Here is a 25,567-nt window from a genome sequence, read left to right on the forward strand (position 1 = left end):
AAACGTTGGTAAAATAAATCTTGCTCCATGCTTTCCTCAAAGTAGTGAGAACTACAGACTATCTGCATTAATAGACACAGTTTTATGTAATAGTGGCCCACAGCTGATTAGTATTTCAGTTAGACAGTAATAATGTGAGTTAGCCAGAAGCAGGAGACCAACACAATATAAAACTCAAAAGAAGTATTTTGAACACCATCTTTCCAGAGTAAGCGGTGTACGAATCTTGCATTGAACTCCAAGATTTGAGAAGCAGTCATAAGTAAAATAAAGGGGAAACAGCTAAATTAAAGGATTATACTGCTGTGTTATCATGGTAAAGATTAATTTTAACCACTTATTCTTCATATGCTCGTTTTTGGACAGTGTAAAAAAACTGGCTTTACCTTCACATTCTATTCACAGGAATCAGCAGAAGTGTGTGAGGTTCAACTTTTCCCTGGTGTCTGCGCACGCAACAAGTGGGCGGACAATATGCTAATATTTCGTCTTGACATCACAACGAAACGGCTTATGACTCGTTTGAAAAACGATTCATTTAATTTACTCAGAGTCGACTCTTACTTTTGAAAGACAATAACTTTATATACGGAGCACTTTCAGATTTATAACTTTGCAGGAGACTTTTCATTCACTTAGAGATGTTACACACTACATGAAAGGTCATTTACAAAAATCCATAATAGGGGCCTTTTTAAAGCTGGACAGACAAGTTAATCAAGTTGTGAAGTCAAGTTTCTATCAATTACTTGCCCTGGTAAAAACAAAGTCCTTTCTCACTTTTAATAATTTTGAAAGAGTTATTCATGCTTTTATCACCATAAAGCTTGATTATTGCAACTCAATCTATTTGGGGATTAGTCAATTTTATTTCAACCTCATTCTGATGGGTCAAAATGTGGCTGCCAGAGTTTTAACGGAAGCTCGTAAGCCTGAGCATATAACCCCTGTTCTACGGTCTCTGCATTGGTTGCCCGTTCGCCACAGAATTGATTTTAAAGTGCTTTTATTGGTTTTTAAATCTTTACATGGTTTACCTCTCTGACCTGTTGATTGACTATCAACCAGGGAGAGCTCTTGGGGTCTGCCAATCAGAGGCTCTTAGTGGTCCCTAAAACCAGACTAAAGTCTAGGGGTGATCAGGTATTTAGGGGTGATCACCGAGACTTTGGAACAGTTTACCTGTTCAAATCAGAACTACTCCCACAATATCTATCTTTAAATCAAAGTTAAAATAATTTTTATTTGATCTGGCTTATAAATCATGAGTTAAATCTGTCTTTTTATGCTTTGTTGTTTACTTGCGTCTTTGTATTTTATTTACTGGTTATCCAATTTGTACAGCACATTGGTTAATGGCAGTTGTTTTTCAATTGGCAGTTTATAAATAAATTGAATGTGTCTAGAACAGGGGTGCCCAAACTCTCCTGCAGAGTATATCTCCAATCATTATTAAACACACCTGAACCAGCTAATCAAGAGCTGTCTGAAATCGCCCTATACCCTAAAATAGGGCACTATTTGAGGAGACAACCATTTGTAGTGGTGTCCAAAACCGGAGTGGACTTTATAGAGTGCACTCATTCAATCCCACAATGAACTGCAATGACAGAGTACAACCGATGTACTCTCAATGTCTTGAGAATACCCATAATGCACTGTGATGGTCTGAATAAATTCCTGCTTCTATCCAGAAGATGGTGCGCGCAGCTCAATCATCCATCCATCCATTTCCCAAACCGCTGGTCCAATGTGGCTACAGTGTAATATCATACAGGTATAAATAGCTTTTTAATTCCTAGTTATTAAATTGTTTAAATAAGGTTTACATAATTTCCATGACAGAGTTCAAGATAAATCTTTTCATCTTACTACTGGAGCTGCCAGTTTCAAATTATATTTTATTTTTACTGCTCAAACTACAAAAGCAGCAGCTCTTCAAGTGCAATCAGTGTCTGAATCCACACTCGTTTTCATTCACTCCAAGTGAACAATATTAGTGGACTACTTTAGGGAATAGTGAATGATGGTATAGAGGGTGATTTTGAACACAACAAAGGTCTTCAGACTCACTAGAAACTTCGAACATTATTAACTGTGTAGAAATGAATCCTCTGGATCCTCTTTAAATTCACTGTAATGTGTAGATCAGTTTCAGATGTTGGATTCAATTGTGTTTATGGGGCTTTTAATCACACTAACAGAATAATTTAATTTTAATACTGAAAAACATGATGTGAGTCTTATTTCCCTCAGTCACTTTGTTACACAAAGCTGAAATGATCCAGACATGGATATGAAATAATATACGATGTAACATGTTCTAAGGTCACACTGTTAGTTTTTGGGATTAACAATTGCATTTACTGACAGGTGTGAATCTTGAAATGTCTCCTTCTCAAATCAACTTACAGTAGCACCTCAAATAGGCTACTGTCTGTAATGTGCAACGGTATTCAAGCCTGTTTTTTAACCAGTAACCATAGTGACGTCTGTGACCAAAGTAATATCTAGGCTTACAATAAAGCAGTTTAATGCAATTAAAAATGCATGTTTATTGTGTTATCTCTCTCCGTTTGTCTTAGGGGAGTGTGCGAGTTTGTGACTGGTCTGCTTCATTTATTTCCTGTGTTCTGCTGTAGTAAGGTGCAGTATTAACAGCAAAAACAATAATACTGTAAAATATTATTCCAATAAAAAAAATACCTGTTTTCTATTTGAATATTCAAATGTATTTTTTTTGTCAAATCTGCATTTAAAAAGTAACAAAGTAGGCTATGTTCATTTACAGTGCGTATCTGATATCTGCGCGCGCTTTCTCCTATCTTCCACAGAAAGCCGCGAACTCGCGTAATTCAAAAATTAACGGTCATTTTAATTTACCGGCTGACTGACTAACATTCGTTTATCGATGTTTTTATTCAATAGTCACGTAAAAATATGATAGTTCGTCTCTTCTAAACAGCCGGACCTCCTCCTTCTCTTCTAACTCCATCGTGGACGTACTGTAGGAGGCGCTGTGACATTCTTTAGTCTACCGTACGGTAAAACCACCGAAGAAAGAAATACTGGAGCATTCAGACGGTGAGTTTAATCTGTTTCACTCGGTTTTAGCTGTGTTTGCTTGTTAATCGTCTGTCTCTAGTTTTTAATGGACTTAAATGAAGCTTCTTCTCGCCCACTTAGCTTATGAAAAATAACTATGGTTTTGCTACAGTAACCATAACAAATGTCCTGATGTTTTACTAACCATGTTTTAAACATGATATTTGTATTAAACAGCTACTAACGTTATACCAACAAAATGGTTAATTTTTAATGCTAGATGCGTAGATTTCACGTTTTTGGGTGAACACACATCATGCACCATACGGACAGGCACACACACACACACACACAAACAAACAAACAAGCTCTATCCCCACCTATCACAGATAGAGTAAACAAGCCACAGTGGTTCCCAAACTGTGGTATGTATACCACTACACATTTTATTTTATACCCCTTTTAAGTAAAACTTTTTAAACTAGGACTCAGCATGAAGGTGCTTTGGAAGTCAAGCGTTGTAAGAGGGGTATTTGGTGTGAGATGTTTGAGAACAACTGGTGTAACATATTTGATATAACAATAATCCCAAGTATAACTGACAAAGTTAACATTACTATATATGTACGTATACACAAACACATTCATATACACGCATGACATGACACATATCGATGCTAAATCTGAAATGCTAGAAACATAGACAAGTATTCTGAAGATGTGTTAACAAAGCAGTTCGGAACAGAGGAAAAGACGCAAGCTAGCGAATGGATTATTATAAATGTGTCTTGTAATAATGATAATGTGTTTGTCTTCAGATGTTGACCATGAGAGCACAGATGGATGTGATCTGCTGTAAATCAGTAGGAACGGATCTGTCCATGCTGGATATTGAGGATTTCATCACTGAAATCTGTCAGCTGAAGAAAGAGGTGGCGTCACTGGAGGCAAAGCTGAGAGAAAGAGGAGACAAACCCAACAGAGAGGTTTGAGCAGCTCATCATTTCATCCTTCAGCTCAATCAAACCAAAGTTGTGTTAGCTTCTCACTTCTTATGCTCATCTCAAATTAAGTTAACTGCAAAATATGCAAACAAATCACCAGTATAACCGCTAGAGATAACTGCTGAGTAATGAGGCTAATATCAACAGGTTGTTGTTTATATGTGTTGATCTATGATGTGTTTGTCAGGATCTGGAGAAGGTTTCAGTGTGTGTGACTGATGGGACAGAAGCTCAGGATTCAGTCTGGAGATCCAGAGACACACAGGACTCAGAGCTCAGCCTCACTTTACTGTGTTATACTGACGCTCAGGATCATGGATCCGCTGATCAAACCTCTGACTGTAACGCTGGAGAACAGCAGATGAAGATGTGCTCCGTCCAACTGGAGGACTGCAGGAACCTGATCGAGAGACGAGGAGAAGAAACCACAGCAGAGGAACAACAACAACAGGAGGAGGATGAAGATCAGGATGATGATGTTGATGATGATGATGACTTTGTTCCTCCAGGTATGTTTCTTTCTTTTATGACAAGATATGCAGAAGTAACAGAATTAGTATTAATTTGTAGAAATATGATGTATGTTCTGACCTAAATTCATGTGGAGCAGCATTTGTAGCGAATTCTGCCAATTTAAGACACTGAGAACGGTTGTGAGCTGCACCTGTGTAAAATATCACATCAGACATCGTATTTATTTAAAACACAGCCTTAAAAGTTAACCGCACTAACACACTCTGCCTCGTGGGAGGAAAAAATAGGAAGTGAGTCACTTGAACCATGCAGTGTAAATGCAGCCTGAGAGATGGGCAATATGGCCAAAATCTTACATCACGGTTTAAGTCGTTTAACATCACCCTAACTGTATGTATATTGGGTGACCATACATACTCTTTATGCTGGACATGGCCGTAAAACTTCGTCCGGTCGGGATTTCTAAAATGTCTTGGCACACATATAATCTTTTTCCTCCCACGTGGCACAGATGGGATATGACCCGCGTGCGTGTAATCACATGGATTCCGATATTCTTAGATCGGTTTCAGGCCATATTCATATATGGAAAAAATCTGATATGAATCGGATACGTGAATTTGTGCCAGTTATGTAAGCAGATAGATCAGATATTCCCCTGTCAATGAGAGTCGTACGTCTTTGAAAAAATGTACTTTTTGAAACATTTCGGTGTACAGATACACTATATTGCCATAAGTTTTGTGACGTCTGCCTTAAAGGTGCATTAAGCAACTTTTCATGTTAAAAGTACCCGTTTTCTAACCCATACATGCCTAAACAATTGCCTGATGGGCTGAATGAGCCCTTCTCTGATCACTGAGATTGTCTCTATAATCCTGCAAAGTAAAATAAATAAGAGGGATTCGGGCCGGAATTTCAGACTGGGCGTGACGTCATGCGCGTTCACGGCACGCTCACATAGCGATGTCTGGCAGGTTTGTGTATTCGCCGGCATTCTCCGTAGAAGATGGATTGTAAGAGACCTGCTTGTAGTTCATTTGTAACACCAACGCAAACTCCACGTAAGATAAAAAAAAGAAAACTTTTGTCTAGTGCAACCAAAAGGGCCAAATTGGACTCGGACAGGCGTCGGAATAAGACGAGAGTAAACATAGGGAAGGCTTTCAACAAATGGAGAGATCTCCGGTCTGCTCTAGGGCTCAAACGGGGTTTATAACTTTATTACCTCTGAATTATGATTGTAAACAAAAGATTTGCGGCTGATGCTCCTTTGGTTATGAACAGCTCGTGCTCATGCAAGCGTGCGTGTGCGTGTGCGTGTGGTCCATGAGAGTGCACATCTCTGGCTGCAGTTTCGCTTGCCGCCAGAGGTGGCATAGTTCTGCAAAAACTCAGAATCTTGCGCTATGCACCTTTAACATGCACATGAACTTTATGACATCCCATTCTTAATCCATAGGGTTTAATACCACCTTTTGCAGCTATAACAGCTTCTGGAAAGGCTTTCCACAAGGTGTAGGAGTGTGTTTTGGACCATTCTTTTTGCCTATTCTTTCAGTATTAACTAACATGAACAAACAATGAACAGCTGTATTTCTGTTAACAAACATTAACTAACCATGAGCAATACATTTGTTACTGTATTTGTTAATGTTTGTTAACGTTAGTTAACAGAAATACAGCTGTTTATTGTTTGTTCATGTTAGTTCAACTAATGTTAACAAGATTTTAAAGCATTAGTAAATGTTGAAATTAACATGAACAAAGATTAATAAATGCTGTATACGTGCAGTTCATTATTAGTTCATGTTAACTAATGTAGTTAACTAATGTTAACTAACAAACCTTATTGTAAAGTGTTACCCATATAACAAATTTTGTTTGATTGTTTGTCTGCATTAATAATAGGCTATGGCATGCATTAATAGGCTAATATAAAATGTACAATAATCCATGTTTGTTCGGGATTTGAACCCGTGTCATCCAAATGATCGCCACCTGGCCATGAATTTACTCACTGAGAAATGCCCAATCGTAGGTTTCTCCAGTGTGTGTTCGCTCATTGAGCGAGAAGCACTCTTCATTCGTCTCATTCCTCAATAGAATAGTAAAAAAAGAATCGGCTTCCTTGCACCTAATTTATTTTTATTTGTTATTTTTGTTATTATTATTTTTATTTTTTTATCACACTGCTGCTCCCAACGGGCAATAGGCTTATGGCGCTCACCGACGTCTAGGCGTACAATATGAAATAAAGGCTATATTGTTCTCGTCTCTATTTTTAAATTATGATTCTATTTTTCTGTCCTAAAATTTTTTCTATTGTATTTCATCCTTACTGTTAATTGACATTAACCCCACTTACATTTAAAAATACGGCAATAGCTGCTGTTTTGCACAATGTCCCTTTGCGCCACCTGGCGGTCATTTCGCGAATGACTTTGAAATGCGACTGGATTATTTTTACCGCGGTAGTTTTGCTAAAAACGGCTGGCGTGGCGGTAATAGGCATGCTGGTTGACTACCTACTGTAATCATCTATGTCCGATCTGCTCTCAGATCCTACACAATCTCATTTTGACTGATAATTCAGCCTTAGAAGTTATAGAAAAAGTTACATATTAAGTATATCATACATATAATTATGTATATTATACATATAATTATATTACATATAATGCCTATTATGTTCCTTTCAGATGACAACGCTGGCTCATCTACGGATGGAGAAACTGCCTCTTCATCTAAACAGCAACAGACAGTGAAGAGATTCTCCTGTGGAAAAACATTCAGCAAACAGGGTCATTTGGCGAAACGTCAGAGAAAACACACAAAACTGAGAGACTTCACCTGTAAGATATGTGACATCAGCTTTTCTACCTCAAAAGAGAAGAGACTTCATTCAAAAGAGCACAGTGTGAAGAAGGAGTTTCGCTGTGAACAGTGCGGGAAGGATTTTTTCACCTCTCTTTATAGCATGAGAGCTCATATAAAGACACACAGCGAAAAGACTTTCCACTGCAGTGAGTGTGACAAGTATTTCCACACCAAAGCACATCTTGCAATGCATAAGAGAATCCACACTGGTGAAAAGCCGTATAAGTGCCGTCACTGTGAGAGGAGCTTCAACCAGGGATCAAATCTGAACAACCATCTACTCACACACACCAATGAACGCCCATACAAGTGTCCTCACTGTGAGAAGAGCTTCAAACGGGGATCTTATCTGAACAACCATCTACTCACACACACCAATGAAAACCCGTACAAGTGTCTTCACTGCGAGAAGAGTTTCAAATGCGGAACCAGTCTGAAGACACATCTACTCACACACACCGGTGAAAGGCCGTATCAGTGCAGTAAATGTGAGAAAACCTTTACAAACTCAAGTTCTCTGAAGTTACACCAAAAAATACACTCTGATGTCAAACCGTATCAGTGTTCACACTGTGAGAAACGATTCCATCATTCGACTCACCGGAAAACCCATGAGAGGATTCACACCGGAGAGAAACCGTACCTGTGCTCCTCCTGCGGGAAGAGCTTCGCTAGTCAATTTTCTTTCAGAAATCATCAGAGAGTTCACACTGGAGAAAAGCCTTACAAGTGTCCTCACTGCGAGAAGAACTTCAACCAGAGATCAGCTCTGAAGAGACATCAACTCACACACACAAATGAAAAACCGTACAAGTGTCCTCACTGCGAGAAGAGCTTCAAATGCGGAACCAGTCTGAACAACCATGTACTCATACACACCAGTGAAAGCCCGTACAAGTGTCCCCGCTGCGAGAAAAGCTTCTACCAGGAATCCCATCTGAAGATCCATCTTCTCATACACACCAATGAAAACCCGTACAAGTGTCCCCACTGCGAGAAGTGCTTCAAATGCGGAGCCAGTCTGAAGAAACATCTACTCACACACACCAGTTAAAGGCCGTATCAGTGCAGTAAATGTGAGAAAACCTTTATAAACTCAAGTTCTCTGAAGTTACACCAAAAAATACACTCTGATGTCAAACCGTATCAGTGTTCACACTGTGAAAAACGATACCATCATCCAAAATCAGCATATTCACTCTATTGTATTGCCAATCTAATCAGTCTAATTCTTCAACGTCTGAGCTAGGAATCAGCATAACTATTCACATGCTGAAAATGGCCAGGAACTCCGGTTCCAAGGGCCATCCCAGAGCCATTAAAGACAAAAGGTGAAAGTCTCCCCTACAGCTAGGCTGAAAGGTGAGAATCTCAGTGATGCGACTCATTTAAAATACAATAGAGAAAAACAGGACTGGCAGGAAATGAGACTCTTGCTGGAGACTCAATAATCATCTGCAGTGGAACCTAAATTAAACATTTAATAAATATATTATCCTTCAATAGCTTCATCTTGTCATTATTTTTATGTTGTGTAAAAAAACACTTTGCAGTGTTATGGGAATGTTAGTACAAAGTAAAACCTAAAACTACAATATCTGTGGAACATCATTTATTTGATTTCAGCCATTTGCAGACTATAGGCTTTGCTGTGCTAAATTTAAGGGCGTGTACCAACTCGGGTGAAGACCAACTCCAACTCCTCGGGTGAAGACCAACTCCAACTCCTCGGATGAAGACCAACTCCAACTCCTCGGGTGAAGACCAACTCCAACTCCTCGGGTGAAGACCAACTCCTCGTGTGAAGACCAACTCCTCGTGTGGAGACCAACTCCTCGGGTGAAGACCAACTCCTCGGGTGGAGACCAACTCCTCGTGTGAAGACCAACTCCTCGTGTGGAGACCAACTCCTCGGGTGAAGACCAACTCCTCGGGTGAAGACCAACTCCTCGGGTGAAGACCAACTCCTCGTGTGGAGACCAACTACTCGGGTGAAGACCAACTCCTCGGGTGAAGACCAACTCCTCGGGTGAAGACCAACTCCTCGGGTGGAGACCAACTCCTCGTGTGAAGACCAACTCCTCGTGTGGAGACCAACTCCTCGTGTGGGGACCAACTCCTCGGGTGAGGACCAACTCCCCGGGTGAAGACCAACTCCTCGTGTGGAGACCAACTCCTCGTGTGGAGACCAACTCCTCGGTTGAAGACCAACTCCTCGTGTGGAGACCAACTCCTCGGGTGGAGACCAACTCCTCGTGTGGAGACCAACTCCTCGGGTGAAGACCAACTCCTCGTGTGGAGACCAACTCCTCGGGTGGAGACCAACTCCTCGTGTGGAGACCAACTCCTCGTGTGGAGACCAACTCCTCGGGTGAAGACCAACTCCTCGTGTGGAGACCAACTCCTCGTGTGGAGACCAACTCCTCGTGTGGAGACCAACTCCTCGGGTGAAGACCAACTCCTCGTGTGGAGACCAACTCCTCGTGTGGAGACCAACTCCTCGTGTGAAGACCAACTCCTCGTGTGGAGACCAACTCCTCGTGTGGAGACCAACTCCTCGGGTGGAGACCAACTCCTCGTGTGGAGACCAACTCCTCGTGTGGAGACCAACTCCTCGGGTGAAGACCAACTCCTCGGGTGAAGACCAACTCCTCGGGTGAAGACCAACTCCTCGTGTGGAGACCAACTCCTCGTGTGGAGACCAACTCCTCGGGTGAAGACCAACTCCTCGGGTGAAGACCAACTCCTCGGGTGAAGACCAACTCCTCGTGTGGAGACCAACTCCTCGTGTGGAGACCAACTCCTCGTGTGAAGACCAACTCCTCGTGTGGAGACCAACTCCTCGTGTGGGGACCAACTCCTCGGGTGAAGACCAACTCCTCGGGTGAAGACCAACTCCTCGGGTGAAGACCAACTCCTCAGGTGAAGACCAACTCCTCGTGTGGAGACCAACTCCTCGTGTGGAGACCAACTCCTCGTGTGGAGACCAACTCCTCGTGTGAAGACCAACTCCTCGGGTGAAGACCAACTCCTCGGGTGAAGACCAACTCCTCGTGTGGAGACCAACTCCTCGTGTGGAGACCAACTCCTCGTGTGGAGACCAACTCCTCGGGTGAAGACCAACTCCTCGGGTGAAGACCAACTCCTCGTGTGGAGACCAACTCCTCGTGTGGAGACCAACTCCTCGTGTGGAGACCAACTCCTCGTGTGGAGACCAACTCCTCGGGTGAAGACCAACTCCTCGGGTGAAGACCAACTCCTCGGGTGAAGACCAACTCCTCGGGTGAAGACCAACTCCTCGGGTGGAGACCAACTCCTCGGGTGGAGACCAACTCCTCGGGTGGAGACCAACTCCTCGGGTGGAGACCAACTCCTCGTGTGGAGACCAACTCCTCGTGTGGAGACCAACTCCTCGGGTGAAGACCAACTCCTCGGGTGAAGACCAACTCCTCGGGTGAAGACCAACTCCTCGGGTGAAGACCAACTCCTCGGGTGGAGACCAACTCCTCGGGTGGAGACCAACTCCTCGGGTGGAGACCAACTCCTCGGGTGGAGACCAACTCCTCGGGTGGAGACCAACTCCTCGGGTGGAGACCAACTCCTCGGGTGGAGACCAACTCCTCGGGTGAAGACCAACAGAAACTTACTGAAAACATGGTGGCATGAAATGAGTCGTATTTCACTCAGTCACTTTGTTACACAAAGCTGAAATGATCCAGACATGGATATGAAATGATAGACTACAAGTACAGTAATATGTTCTAAGGTCAAGGCAACCACATTTACTTAGAGGTTTGAATCTTGAAGTGTTTCGTTCACAAATCAACTTACAGTAGCGCCTCGATTACTGTCTGAATGAAGACGCAACGGGAGTCAAGACTTTATTAACTTACTAGTAACCATAGCGACATTGATCAAATTAAGATCTCAGCATACAATAAAGCAGTGTAATGCATTTAAAAAAGCAAGTTTATGGTTACCTTTGTCTCAGAGAGTGTGTGTATTTGGGACTGGCCTGCTTCATTTCTTCTTGTCTGTTCTGCTGGAGGGGGTACAGCAAAAACAGTAATATTGTGAAATATTATCATTTAAAATCACTGTTTTTTTTATTGAATCTATATTCAAATGTATTTGTCATTGCAGCTTTTGATTGGCCGTTACCCCAGTCTTCAGTGTTGCATGATCCTTCAGAAATCATTCTAATATGCTGATTTGCTGCTTTAGAAAGCTTATTAACAGTTGATCATTCTTGTGCTGCTTAATAAAGTGTGGAAACTTACACTACTTTTTTTCAGGATTCATAGATCAACAGAAAGAGCAGAACAGCATCTATGACGACAGGAAAATATTAAAATAGAAAGTTTCTGGAACATTAGTGTATTTTAAAAATAAATAAATTTAATGCGTCCTTGCTGGAAAAAAGTATTAATTTCTTTAAAAAAAAAACATTGTTAACCAAATAAAAACGTTATTTGTAGCACTTCTAGATATATATAAAAAAAATTAAGCCACGGTTGGCAATAATTTTTATTAATGTTTTTATATAGACCCTCCTTTACTGGGAGTGCTTGTTTTCCACAGAAAGCACTCACGTAATTTTCAGAGAATATTATGGTTTGGTGAAGCCTCTACTCATTTACTCCATCGCTCGTACTGTAGGGGGCGCTGTGACGTTATTTAGTCTACCGGTAAAACCACAGAAGAAAGAAAGACTGGAGCATTCAGACGGTGAGTTTAATCTGTTCAACATATTTATGTGTTTTAGCTGTTTGCTTGTTATTTTTCTGTATCTAGGTTTTAATTAACTTAAATTAAGCTTTTCCACGCCCACTTCGCTTATGAAAAATAACTGGTTTTGCTACAGTAACCATAACAAAAGACCTCATGTTTTACTACAGTAACCGTAAACCGTTACTATACCAACGCAATGGTTAATTTTCAAGGCTAGATTCAGGATTTCGGGTGAAATTAGTTGAAATCTTACAATATCATGTTTAATATCTTACTATATGAGTTATACATGGAATAATTTCATATACTAGATCATCATCCCTGCAGTGCTGGCTCAATACTGAAACTAATCATAAATGCTCCTAAACACTTATATCTGAAATATTAATATTTCTGAATATTCCCTGAATTAGGCTGTTTTGAGTTAAAATCAGTGTCAGTTCATTACAAATTCTTCTTATAATAATGATGATGTGTTTGTCTTCAGATGTTGACCATGAGAGCGCAGATGGATGCGACCTGCTGTAAATCAGTAGGAACGGATCTGTCCATGCTGGATATTGAGGATTTCATCACTGAAATCTGTCAGCTGAAGAAAGAGGTGGCGTCACTGGAGGCAAAGCTGAGAGAAAGAGGAGACAAACCCAACAGAGAGGTTTGAGCAGCTCATCATTTCATCCTTCAGCTCAATCAAACCAAAGTTGTGTTAGCTTCTCACTTCTTATGCTCATCTCAAATTAAGTTAACAGCGAAATGTGCAAACAAATCACCAGTATAACCGCTAGAGATAACTGCTGAGTAATGAGGCTAATATCAACGGGTTGTTGTTTATTTGTGTTGATCTATGATGTGTTTGTCAGGATCTGGAGAAGGTTTCAGTGTGTGTGACTGATGGGACAGAAGCTCAGGATTCAGTCTGGAGATCCAGAGACACACAGGACTCAGAGCTCAGCCTCACTTTACTGTGTTATACTGACGCTCAGGATCATGGATCCGCTGATCAAACCTCTGACTGTAACGCTGGAGAACAGCAGATGAAGATGTGCTCCGTCCAACTGGAGGACTGCAGGAACCTGATCGAGAGACGAGGAGAAGAAACCACAGCAGAGGAACAACAACAACAGGAGGAGGATGAAGATCAGGATGATGATGTTGATGATGATGATGACTTTGTTCCTCCAGGTATGTTTCTTTCTTTTATGACCAGATATGCAGAAGTAACAGAATTAGTATTAAATTGTAGAAATATTATGTACCGTATTTTCCAGACTATAAGTCGCATCAGTCAGAAAATGCGTCATGAAGAGGGAAAAAACATATATAAGTCGCACTGGACTATAAGTCGCATTTATTTAGAAATTTCACAAAATCCAAGACCAAGAACAGACATTTAATCTGGAAAGGCAAGTTATTCAGCTCCACAACAGCACACAGAACAACAGCTGAAGGTGTCCGGTGTGTTAGCGTAACACAGGGTTTGCCGCAGCACTTTGGAACTAAGGCGGCCGCCTTAACTACCTCGTTAAAAAAATGTATATGAGCGATATCCGCCGCGTTACTCTGTCCTGTTTAGAGCTCAGATTCTCTACCGAGCCGATATTTCCCGCCGCTTTACTCGGGCCGGGCCTGTGATCTAGAGACGTGCGGCGCGGGACTAGATCTGATGGCCGAGTGCGAGCGCGGGCGGTAGCCTAATATGCACTTACTCTGTGTGTGCGGGCTGCGGGAGAATAAAACGATTAAATATAAATATCTATGAATAAAACATATCAAAACTAATAAATTGTTATTCATCTGTTGCGGAAAAGCAACAAGAACAATTAAAACAAAATAGAAACGATTTACAGGCCAGAGTTTCTATTTGTAACATGTTTGCAGCGTTGAGCGATGTAGCCAATCACAGACATATGTGGTGATTTCTTGAACGCAACGGCCAATCAGAAGCATTTAAGACAGAATCCCCTCACCGGACTTTTTGTTCAGTACTGAATTCTGCATGCTGAAAGATTCATGGAAGATTCATTATGCAGTCAGCTTTATTGATAATAACAGAGATGTATGAGATCGCGATGAACTGATGTCAGCTTTATAGGAATTATTAAGGGAGCGCGCATTCAGTCCTGGCAAACCGTGCACACAGCCTGCTTGCTTTTGTTAAATTAGGGCTGGACGATATGGCCAAAATTTATATCACGATATAATTCTTAATTTCGGTCGATACGATATAATTCCGATATCGAAATGAACAATATAAAAGCTAGGGATGGCGAAAACGGAAAAATTTCCTGACCGACCACCTCATTAGCCGGTTGAAACCAGTTAACCGATTAGTTTAAAATATGCTACGCTATTTGAAATAACAGCCATTTCACGCTGCGCCTGCAATTTCACAACTCTGTCGCATCTCTCTGCCGTTCTGCCTCCCGCTCACACACACACACACACACACCCCGGCGCCACCCTCCCGCTCACACACACACACACACACACCCCGGCGCCACCCTCCCGCTCACACACACACACACACACACCCCGGCGCCACCCTCCCGCTCACACACACACACACCCCGGCGCCACCCTCCCGCTCACACACACACACACACACTCTGCCCCGGCGCCGCCCTTCCACTCACGTCACTTTTTTAAAATCCCCAACAGCGCGAAACATGAGTCCTGCAAACGCGGCGCGAGGAGCTTGTATGTAATCGGAGGACAAATGACTCCTTAGTTTCTAAATGGTTTGTGTACAAGGTGATCGCGTTGAAAATAAAGGCGTTTGTCTAGCGTTAGAAGCTCATTTGAAACATTGACGCGGCTCATTTAAGAAAATGACAGCTCCGAAGAGGCTTGCGGGTGTCGCGTTTTCAGGTGATACATCATAGATGATGTGCTACTGTATTTAAGCACTGTATCACACAAGTTGCAACTTACTTCTGTTATTCTGTTTGGTGAAATGGTCCCGCACACTACTCTTCTCTGCACGCTTCCTCCTGTCGTAACCTCGAGTGTGTTAGCCTGTAGCCTTTACTTTTCTCAAACCTTGTGAGCGCGCGAACCCAAACGCTGTGACCTCGCGACAAATGTTTTTATTGGTTTATTAAGTACAAACAGGCGAGTTATGAAAAATTGAGTGTGAGGGATTTGTTCACTTCACACAAAAAGATCTTGGAATGAGATGCTAACTGTAGTAGCGTTTAGTCCACGGTCTATAATAGACTAATTTAGAGATCACTTTTTTTTTAACCGACTACTGACAACTTTGATCGGTTAACGTTGATGCGGTCAACCATCGGTCAAACGGTCATCGGTTAACATCCCTAATAAAAGCCTCAGGAAAAACTGCCAAGCATGCCCACAATTAATGTCTGTACCTACAAACTTCTGAAAAAATGTATTTGCCAAGTCTCTGAAACCTATAAAACTATGTAATATTTTAGAAATAAAAATGGTACAAATAAATGATTGTTGATATTTTATTTGTATTTAACCTTCACACAAGAAATGTGAAATCACTGTCAAATAAACATAAGTTAATAACTCAACTTATTAATATACTTTAACTTTAAGCTATAGACTAACATAGGTTGATTATATCGTTCTTATAGACTGAAAAAGTGGATAAAGATTATGAAAGTTGCTCAGAGTTACTGCAGAAAACAAACCAAAAAAAAAGTGAGCAACAACAAAAGCGCATGTTGCTGAGGGACATTTTGAGTGTTGATGACACCCTGAATTCATTTTGATTGATGAATCTGAATGTAGTGTTTACATTAGGGCTGAACGATATGGACAAAATTTCATATCTCGATTTTCATGCCAGATATCTCGATATCGATACAATACGATATGACTACGGGGTTCGGTGAAAACCAAGCATTTCTCAGAAAAATAAAAAGATCATAATACAAAAAAATGTGGAAAGTATAGTTTTATTTTTAAGAACAAGTCAACATTAACATAAATTAAAAAAAAAAAATACAAATCAAACCTTTTACTGCAGCTCTGCTTTAACAATAAATAACAAATGCAGCAGCTCGTGGAACATTGAAAAGTGCATTGAAGTGCAACAACATTTATATTCTTCAAAAGATCACATAACTGTATGCAGAAAATGCATTTGCTACTAACAGAACAGAGGTAGTTACAGGCACAAACTAACACGGCGGCGCCCATCGCACATACAGCTCAACTAACGCGATCGTTATAAAGGTGTTTAAACAACAAAATACTTCCACTTGCATGTATTTGACAATCGGAATATCAGATATTTCATGCCATAGCTAACACATTTGTGAATATTCTGAATAAAAAAGGAAAAATGTCATAAAAGCAGATCATCATTCATTCAGCGCTGTTGCTGCTGCGGTGTGTCACGTGACAAGCAATGACGCGTCACCATGGAAACGCCGCCCCCCCTCTCACAATATAGTTCCCACGTCCCTGGTAGTGTGCGCGCTGGCTTTAGCTGTGCATTCAAAGGCACTCGTAAAACTGATGTTTGTTGTGACTGCCAGAGTTGTATGCAGGGCGAGCGCGGAGAGGGGGAATCTATATCGTCGATATCGTTGCTTTTTTCGATAGTAATATCTTGAAAGTTCATATCGAGATATAGATACGATAACGATATATCGTTCAGCCCTAGTTTACATGAACGCTAAACGCGTGATCGGGTTGTTGTTCAAATCAGAATAGATTTTTTTGACATGCGCACACTGCACAAACATAGTTTCCAGCTGTTTGCACAAAATATTATAATAATAACTCCATTCGCCGAATCCGCCTTTTTTGTCCGAGAAAGCAGTCAGGAGAATTAGTAGATTAACATGGGAGGATTTGAACTTGAGAAGCGGAGTGTACTGACGCCTTTCCACGGTTAAAACAACATTCCTTCTGATGTTCATTCATGTTTATTTGATGCTATAAATGAACTAGAAGGAAGAGATGATCGGTTCACGAGCGGCTTTAACTGAGGCGACACAGCGATCTGACACACACATTAAAGAGACACAAAACGCTATTTATTGTTTCAATTTCTTGACAAAATTGCCAAATTTGAAAGTTGAGACTTTGTTTCATATCAAAAGTAACCTGGTCTGTCCTGTCTGTCGGCGGGTTGTCAGTGTCCTCTCTGCTCCGCGATGTATTTTTCACTCCGTGAGAGCGGCGTACAGCTTGTTGGACATAGCAAACAGTAAAAATGAAAACATAAACGTAGCCCATGCCTGTAATGTATATCGAAATATCGGAAATGTGTTTAAAAATCATATCACCGTTATTGAAAAAAATTATATCGCGATACATATTGATATTGAATTATTGTCCAGCACTATGTTAAATTAACAGTGGATTGTGAACGTTAATGCTTTAATAACAAATAATTTATCAGGAGCAGTTATGCTGATGTGTATGGCGACACATAGGCTAACACAAAGTTAAGTTACACAAAGTTACGTTACACCTTAACTAACACATTTTCTGCGGGACAATAGCATAAAGAACATATACCTGTGAGGCTGAATAGGCTAAATTAGCATTAGCCAGCGAGTCCAACAAGTTACCGGTCAGCAAGTTCCCCAAGCTCCCGATCTCACTCCTCAACACTGAGTCCATTGAGTTCTTCCTCGGTGTCGCTTCTGAACAACTCCGCTAACTAGAGCGCCCTCTCGCGGCTGCAGACGGTAATGTTTTCTCTTGGTTCATCTCAGTCAAAAATTTTTTAAATAAAATATATACATATACACACATTAGGGATGGCGAAAACTAAAAGATGTCTTGACCGACCACCGAGCCTCATTAGCCGGTTGAAACCGGTTAACCGATTAGTTTAAAACCAGTTTAAAATATGGTACGCTATTTAAAATACTAGCCATTTCAAGCCGCGCCTGCAATTTCGCAACTCTGTCGCATCTCTCCGCCGCTTTGCCTCCCGCTCACACACACACACACACACGGCGTCGGCGCCACCCTTCCACTCACGTCACTTTTAAATCCCCTACAGCGCGAAACATGAGTTCCGCAAACGCGGCGCGAGGAGCTTGTATGTAATCGGCGGACAAATGACTCCTTAGTTTCTAAATGGTTTGGGTACAAGGTGATCGTGTTGAAAATAAAGGCGTTTGTCTAGCGTTAAAAGCTCATTTGAAACATTGACGCGGCTCATTTAAGAAAATGACTGCTCCGAAGAGACGCCGCTTTAGTTTGAGGTAGTGCTAAGAGTAATAAAGAAAGATGATGATCATTATCACCTTATCTGTTACCACTGAAATGTAGATGTAATGTATTATCATATTTAAGCGCTGTATCACACAACTTACATCGGTGTCATTCTTTGTGGTGAAATGGTCCCACACACTACTTTTCTTTGCACGCTTCATCCTGTCGTAACCTCGAGTGTGTTAGCCTGTAGCCTTTACTTTTCTCAAACCTTGTGAAGCGCGCGAACCGAAACGCTGTGACCTCGCGCCACATGTTTTTATTGGCGAGTTATGAAAAATTGAGTGTGAGGGATTTGTTCACTTCACACAAAAAATATTGGAATGAGACAGCTAACTGTAGTAGCGTTTAGTCCACTGTCTATAATAGCCTAATTTAGAGATCACTTTTTTTTTAACAGACTACTGACAACTTTGATCGGTTAACGTTGATACGGTCAACCATCGGTCAAACGGTCATCGGTTAACATCCCTAACACACATGCATACATATACATAAACAAATATGAATATATATATATCCATAGGCTAATTAAAAATACATATTACAAATCAGCAAGGATAGATGGTGTATTCTTGACAAAATTAAGTGGAGGGTCACAGTTTTTATAAAATTTGTCAGTAGAACCTCTAAGTGCAAACTTAATTTTTTCAATATATAGAAAAGACATCAAATCCTCTAACCAAGAGAAAGTAGGAGGAGATGTAGAAGACGTCCAATGCAATAGAATTTGTCTGCGAGCTATCGATGAGGCAAAGGCAAGAATATTGGCATATTTTTTTGTATACTAATCCAAAACTGCTGGGACACCAAAGATGGCAATCAGAGGGCATGGTTCAACGGAGAGATCCTGATCCAAGATCCAATTTCTGATCCAAACTAAGTCCGAGTTCTGTCTCCCATTGCTGTGTAAACCGTGAAGGAGAAGGCAAAACATAAGGAAGAATTAAATTGTATAAAATGGATATAGAGTCATGTTCCTGTATTAAGCACTTCTTGTATAAAGAAGGTTCGGACAAGTCTGGTAAGGAAGGACAGTGAGAATGAACAAAATTGCGTACTTGAAAAAAACGAAATAAATTAGACTGTGGTATATTGAATTTCTTAGCAAGATCAGAGAAAGTTGTGAAAACTCCATCAATAAATAAATCAGAAAAATATGAGAGGCCTCAATATTTCCATAAAACATAAGCAGAATCTAAGGTTGAGGGCACAAATAAATGATTATTGCAAATAGGACCATGTCTCTGGTGTTTTCCTCGTGGGGGTCAAGCTGTGCCCTCTCCAAACCAATCCATATTTTACAAACTGCCCAACATTGACATCTTACAAGTGGACTCTTACATGGGTTCATTGTTTACAGCGGTGGGGTTTGTTAGTTAGCTCAGACTGGATGGTGCCCACCACTTCATTTATGGTCCTAGATTGTTCTGTTTTTGAACTAATCATCTCTATCCGATCTGCTCTCAGATCCTACACAATCTTATTTTGACTGATCATTCAGCCTTAGAACTTAAAGATAAAGTTACATATTAAGTATATCATGTTAATTGATTGATTGGTTAATGAGTATGCTCCCAATTATTGTGGATTCTTCTCAGGTGTGTTTGTCATGTGTCCATATATATTATACATATAATTATATTACATATAATGCCTATTATGTTCCTTTCAGATGACATCGCTGGTTCATCTTCGGATGGAGAAACTGCCTCTACATCTAAACAGCAACAGACAGTGAAGAGATTCTCCTGTGGAAAAACATTCAGCAAACAGGGTCATTTGGCGAAACGTCAGAGAAAACACACAAAACTGAGAGACTTCACCTGTAAGATATGTGACATCAGCTTTTCTACCTCAAAAGAGAAGACACGTCATTCAAAAAAGCACACCGTGAAGGAGGAGTTTCGCTGTGAACAGTGCGGGAAGGATTTTTTCACCTCTCCTGATAATATGAGAGCTCATATAAAGACACACAGCGAAAAGACTTTGCACTGCAGTGAGTGTGACAAGTATTTCCGCACCAAAGCACATCTTGCAATGCATAAGAGAATCCACACTGGTGAAAAGCCGTATCAGTGTTCTCACTGTGAGAGGAGCTTCAACCAGGGATCCCATCTGAAGAAACATCTACTCATTCACAGCATTGAGAGTCCGTATTCGTGTCCCCTCTGCGAGAAGAGCTTCAACCAGGAATCCCATCTGAACAACCATCTACTCACACACACCAATGAAAACCCGTACAAGTGTCCTCACTGCGAGAAGAGTTTCAAATGCGGAACCAGTCTGAAGACACATCTACTCACACACACCGGTGAAAGGCCGTATCAGTGCAGTAAATGTGAGAAAACCTTTAAACACTCACATTCTCTGAAAGCACACCAAAAAATACACTCTGTTGTCAAACCGTATCAGTGTTCACACTGTGAGAAACGATTCCATCATTCGACTCACCGGAAAACCCATGAGAGGATTCACACCGGAGAGAAACCGTACCTGTGCTCCTTCTGCGGGAAGAGCTTCGCTAGTCAATTTTCTTTCAGAAATCATCAGAGAGTTCACACTGGAGAAAAGCCTTACAAGTGTCCTCACTGCGAGAAGAGCTTCAACCAGAGATCAACTCTGAAGAGACATCAACTCACACACACCAATGAAAAACCGTACAAGTGTCCTCACTGCGAGAAGTGCTTCAAATGCGGAACCAGTCTGAACAACCATGTACTCACACACACCAGTGAAAGCCCGTACAAGTGTCCCCGCTGCGAGAAAAGCTTCTACCAGGAATCCCATCTGAAGATCCATCTTCTCATACACACCAATGAAAACCGGTACAAGTGTCCCCGCTGCGAGAAGTGCTTCAAATGCGGAGCCAGTCTGAAGAAACATCTACTCACACACACCAGTTAAAGGCCGTACCAGTGCAGTAAATGTGAGAAAACCTTTAGAAACTCAAGTTCCACCAAAAAATACACTCTGATGTCAAACCGTATCAGTGTTCACACTGTGAGAAACGATTCCATCATTCGACTCACCGGAAAACCCATGAGAGGACTCACACCGGAGAGAAACCGTACCTGTGCTCCTACTGCGGGAAGAGCTTCGCTAGTCCATTTTCTTTCAGAGTTCATCTGAGAGTTCACACTGGAGAAAAACCGTATCACTGCAGTGATTGTGGGAAGAGTTTTTATAATGCAAGTGACTTAAAAATACACAAGAGAACTCATACAGGAGAAAAACCTTTTAAATGCTCACTTTGTGACAAGAATTTCACTCGATCAACTGACCTAAAGATCCATGAGCGATGGCATACAGGAGAGAAACCTTACCGCTGCTCCATCTGTGGCGAGAGATTCTCTTTTAAATGGGTTTTTCAGACTCACCAGAAGAAACACGCGGCTCCAGAATCATCATAGCTTCATCGTGTAATTATTTTTTTTTTAAACAACACCTAGCATTGTTACAGAATGTCATTTTATAAAAAAAAAAAAAAAAAAAACTGGAATGTTTCTAGAATATTATTTACCGTGTAGAAATTAATCATATGGATGATTCCATATGGCCGTGTCCCGTGTCACGTTTTCCAGAATATCTGCATTGGGTTCTATGTCTATTAATCTTGCATTAGTATGCAAAACAACAACAACAGCAACATGAAGGGGTTTGCAATACAGATTTATTCCATTCTGTCATCTATTGCCGGTCTCAAAGCGCCTCCGTTATATTATAATTTTCTTTTTCTACGGCGAAATTTCATGTTGCATGTTTTCTTTGCATTTTAGGAAATCTGTTTCAGTCAAATGTTAATTTGAAAAGGATTTAAAAGCACATATAAATGTAGCTCAAAACAGATTTCGTGTTAATTTTTTTTGCCCTTCACACTTGCTGGATTCCAATCGGATATGCACAAAAATAGGATTTGGACTGACAGTCTGAACGAGCCTTAAAGGGGTCATGAACTGCATTGTTTCATAGTGTTTCCTGTGGTGCACTTATAATGTTAATAATCTTTACATCAAAATTTGTCATAATTTAGAAATAAAAGGCATTTTCCTACCCTGGTTTAAAGGGATAGTTCACCCAAAAATGAAAATTAGCCCATGATTTACTCACCCTGAAGTCATCCTAGGTGTATAAAACGTTCTTCTGTCAGACGAACACAATCAGTTATATTAAAAAATGTCCTGGCTCTTCCAAGCTTTATAATGGCAGTGAATGGCCTTTCTGTTTTGAAGTCCATAAAAGTGCATCTGTCCATCATAGAAGTGCATCTGTCCATCATAAAAGTGCATCTGTCCATCATAAAAGTGCATCTGTCCATCATAAAAGTGCATCTGTCCATCATAAAAGTGCATCTATCCATCATAAAAGTGCATCTGTCCATCATAAAAGTGCATCTGTCCATCATAAAAGTTTATCTATCCATCATAAAAGTTTATCTATCCATCATAAAAGTTTATCTATCCATCATAAAAGTGCATCTATCCATCATAAAAGTGCATCTATCCATCATAAAAGTGCATCTGTCCATCATAAAAGTTTATCTATCCATCATAAAAGTTTATCTATCCATCATAAAAGTTTATCTATCCATCATAAAAGTGCATCTATCCATCATAAAAGTGCATCTATCCATCATAAGTTTATCTATCCATCATAAAAGTTTATCTATCCATCATAAAAGTGCTTCTATCCATCATAAAAGTGCATCTGTCCATCATAAAAGTGCATCTGTCCATCATAAAAGTGCATCTGTCCATCATAAAAGTGCATCTATCCATCATAAAAGTGCATCTGTTCATTATAAAAGTGCATCTATCCATCATAAAAGTGCATCTATCCATCATAAAAGTGCATCTATCCATCATAAAAGTGCATCTATCCATCATAAAAGTGCATCTGTCCATCATAAAAGTGCATCTGTCCATCATAAAAGTGCATCTGTCCATCATAAAAGTGCATCTATCCATCATAAAAGTGCATCTGTCCATCATAAAAGTGCATCTGTCCATCATAAAAGTGCATCAATCCATCATAAAAGTGCATCTATCATAAAAGTGCATCTATCATAAAAGTGAATCTATCCATCATAAAAGTGCATCTGTCCATCATAAAAGTGCATCTATCCATCATAAAAGTGCATCTATCAATCATAAAAGTGCATCAATCCATCATAAAAGTGCATCTATCATAAAAGTGCATCGGTCCATCATAAAAGTGCATCTATCATAAAAGTGCATCTGTCCATCATAAAAGTGAATCTATCCATCATAAAAGTGCATCTATCATAAAAGTGCATCTATCCATCATAAAAGTGCATCTATCCATCATAAAAGTGCATCTATCCATCATAAAAGTGCATCTGTCCATCATAAAAGTGCATCTGTCCATCATAAAAGTGCATCTGTCCATCATAAAAGTGCATCTGTCCATCATAAAAGTGCATCTACATGAGGGGCGGACATGCGTAGTAGGCCATGCGTACAGTCGTCTGGCGGTAGCTAGTTATTTTAGATTGTAAAGTTATAAAAAGGTTTTTGTTTTCTTACAAAAACCCATGGCTTCTCTTCAGAAGGCCTTTATTACCCCCCGGAGAAATGTTTCAATTCTCTATACTTATACCAACTATATAGACTTCACACAACCCAATAACACAGACTTCTGTGTAGTGTTTAGATGCTTTATTTCTGTGTTTAAATCTTTTCTTTGGATCCAGCTGGGTTTATATCTGATGTTTAGCTGGTTGTGTTGGATTTTAGGGCTGTTATATACTCCCATAAAGTTATGATCTTATGAAAACACATACTCCATGATATCGATATATATTCTACACTGAAAACATGTCTAGTAATATCACATTAAATCGGATCAAAGTGTAGATTATTGGATTAATATCTCAGTGATTATAATTAGTCATGTTTTTACATTATTTTTATTATCTGTTAAACAGTCTTAGTTTTTTTTGTAATGAATTTGTCATGGAAATCTAGCAGAAGATGTTTATTTCTTCAGTTAGCAGACATGTTCATGTTCACTAAGTAAAAACAGTGTAAACACACAGTCCTCTGATGGTCACCTTCATTATTATTTATTTATTTGACTTGAGAGCCATTGCAGAATACATACAGACAGAACTGGTGTTCTGCGAAACGTCACATGTTCGTTTTGTCTCTGAGCTTCATCGTCTTGTAGGTCTGAAGTCTCTAATGTCCTCATAATTAATGGGCAGATTTTTACAATCAGGACGGTCTCTAATTAAGCTGTTGGGAGGTAAAAGCAAAGGACAGAGAGATGAAATGAGCATTCAATGACGTAAACATTATTATTTTAACCACTCAATGGAGTCCTAGTGATTTCCAGAGTACTTTTGAAGAGCATCATCTCAAGAGCTTCACGCACGTCTCACAGTGACTTTGGTCAGTGCTTCACTAGACCCCACGTGATTGGTCGCCGCACATTTATACGTCCCACTGTCTGATGCTTTGAGCCGAGGGATCTTCAGCAGACCGTCTTTGGTTGACTCCGCCCCCGGCGACATGGAGGCTCCGCCCACACGCGTCCAGCGGAAGCGGATTGGATGAGTGCCGTGAGCGAGACACTGCAGACGCAAGGCATCCCCGGGACGGGCGGCGATCTCATCCGTCAGTGTGGTGGCATAGGGAGGCGCTGAGGAGACACGACAGTTAAACGATTAGTTCACCCCAACATGAACATTTCCTGATGATTTACTCACCCCAATGCAATCCAAGATGTTCATGTCTTTTTTTCTTCAGTGGAAAAGAAATACGTTTTTGGAGGAAAACGTTTCAGGATTTTTCTCCACACAATGGACTTCAACCGCAACCAAAATGTTGAAGTCCAAATCAATGCAGTTTCAAAGGACGTTCCACAGCCATTACATATTTAAAACAGTACTAAACCTAAACTAATCTTGACAAACTATATATCATTTGAAAGCTTACAATCTCTAGTTTCCATATTTGGTGACTGATTTTCAAAACAAATTACAGGGGAGCCGTAATTTATCAATTTGCAACAAGAATATGTTCATACTCCTGAGGCGTGTTCAGGCCTTTATTTTGAAATAGTGATGAACATGAAAAATCATGAAAGAATGTTAGAAACCTCAGTTTCTTTTCATGCCAAGAGTTCAAAAGATAGCATCTGTTCAATTATTTTAGAAAAAAAGGTCTGAAAATGTTTTAAATATAAAGAAAATAATA

At 40.4% G+C, this 25,567-nt stretch overlaps 3 protein-coding genes across 4 annotated transcripts in view; 2 read left to right on the top strand and 1 right to left on the bottom strand.

Moving 5' to 3' along the window:
• Positions 1-2,946: 2,946 nt before the first annotated feature.
• LOC307001065 (uncharacterized protein) lies at positions 2,947-8,906 on the top strand. The gene is made up of 4 exons (XM_079617189.1): positions 2,947-3,084; positions 3,864-4,031; positions 4,237-4,558; positions 7,226-8,906. Exons 2-4 carry the CDS (start codon positions 3,864-3,866, stop codon positions 8,455-8,457), a joined length of 1,722 nt encoding a protein of 573 aa, XP_079473315.1. The 5' UTR covers positions 2,947-3,084; the 3' UTR covers positions 8,458-8,906.
• A 1,503-nt stretch (positions 8,907-10,409) lies between these two features.
• Positions 10,410-21,847, top strand: LOC307001064 (uncharacterized protein). 2 transcript variants are annotated; one of them, XM_079617187.1, is made up of 4 exons: positions 10,410-12,131; positions 12,622-12,789; positions 12,995-13,316; positions 20,023-21,847. In XM_079617187.1, the coding sequence occupies exons 2-4, from the start codon at positions 12,622-12,624 to the stop codon at positions 21,252-21,254; spliced, it is 1,722 nt and encodes a 573-aa protein (XP_079473313.1). In that variant the 5' UTR covers positions 10,410-12,131; the 3' UTR covers positions 21,255-21,847. The 2 variants fall into 2 exon arrangements, with proteins under 2 accessions (XP_079473313.1, XP_079473314.1); XM_079617188.1 differs by having other exon boundaries at positions 10,410-12,365; positions 20,023-21,818.
• A 2,254-nt stretch (positions 21,848-24,101) lies between these two features.
• The window catches only part of sid4 (secreted immunoglobulin domain 4), a 9,075-nt gene continuing 7,609 nt past the window's right edge, over positions 24,102-25,567 (bottom strand). Inside the window, exon 5 of the mRNA XM_079615676.1 lies at positions 24,102-25,010. Within this exon, the coding sequence (XP_079471802.1) occupies positions 24,736-25,010 (275 nt within the window). The 3' untranslated portion in view covers positions 24,102-24,735. The remainder of the gene's footprint in view (positions 25,011-25,567) is intronic.

Source organism: Phoxinus phoxinus, assembly GCF_949152265.1.
Source record: "Phoxinus phoxinus genome assembly, chromosome: 6".
Taxonomy (NCBI): domain Eukaryota; kingdom Metazoa; phylum Chordata; class Actinopteri; order Cypriniformes; family Leuciscidae; genus Phoxinus; species Phoxinus phoxinus.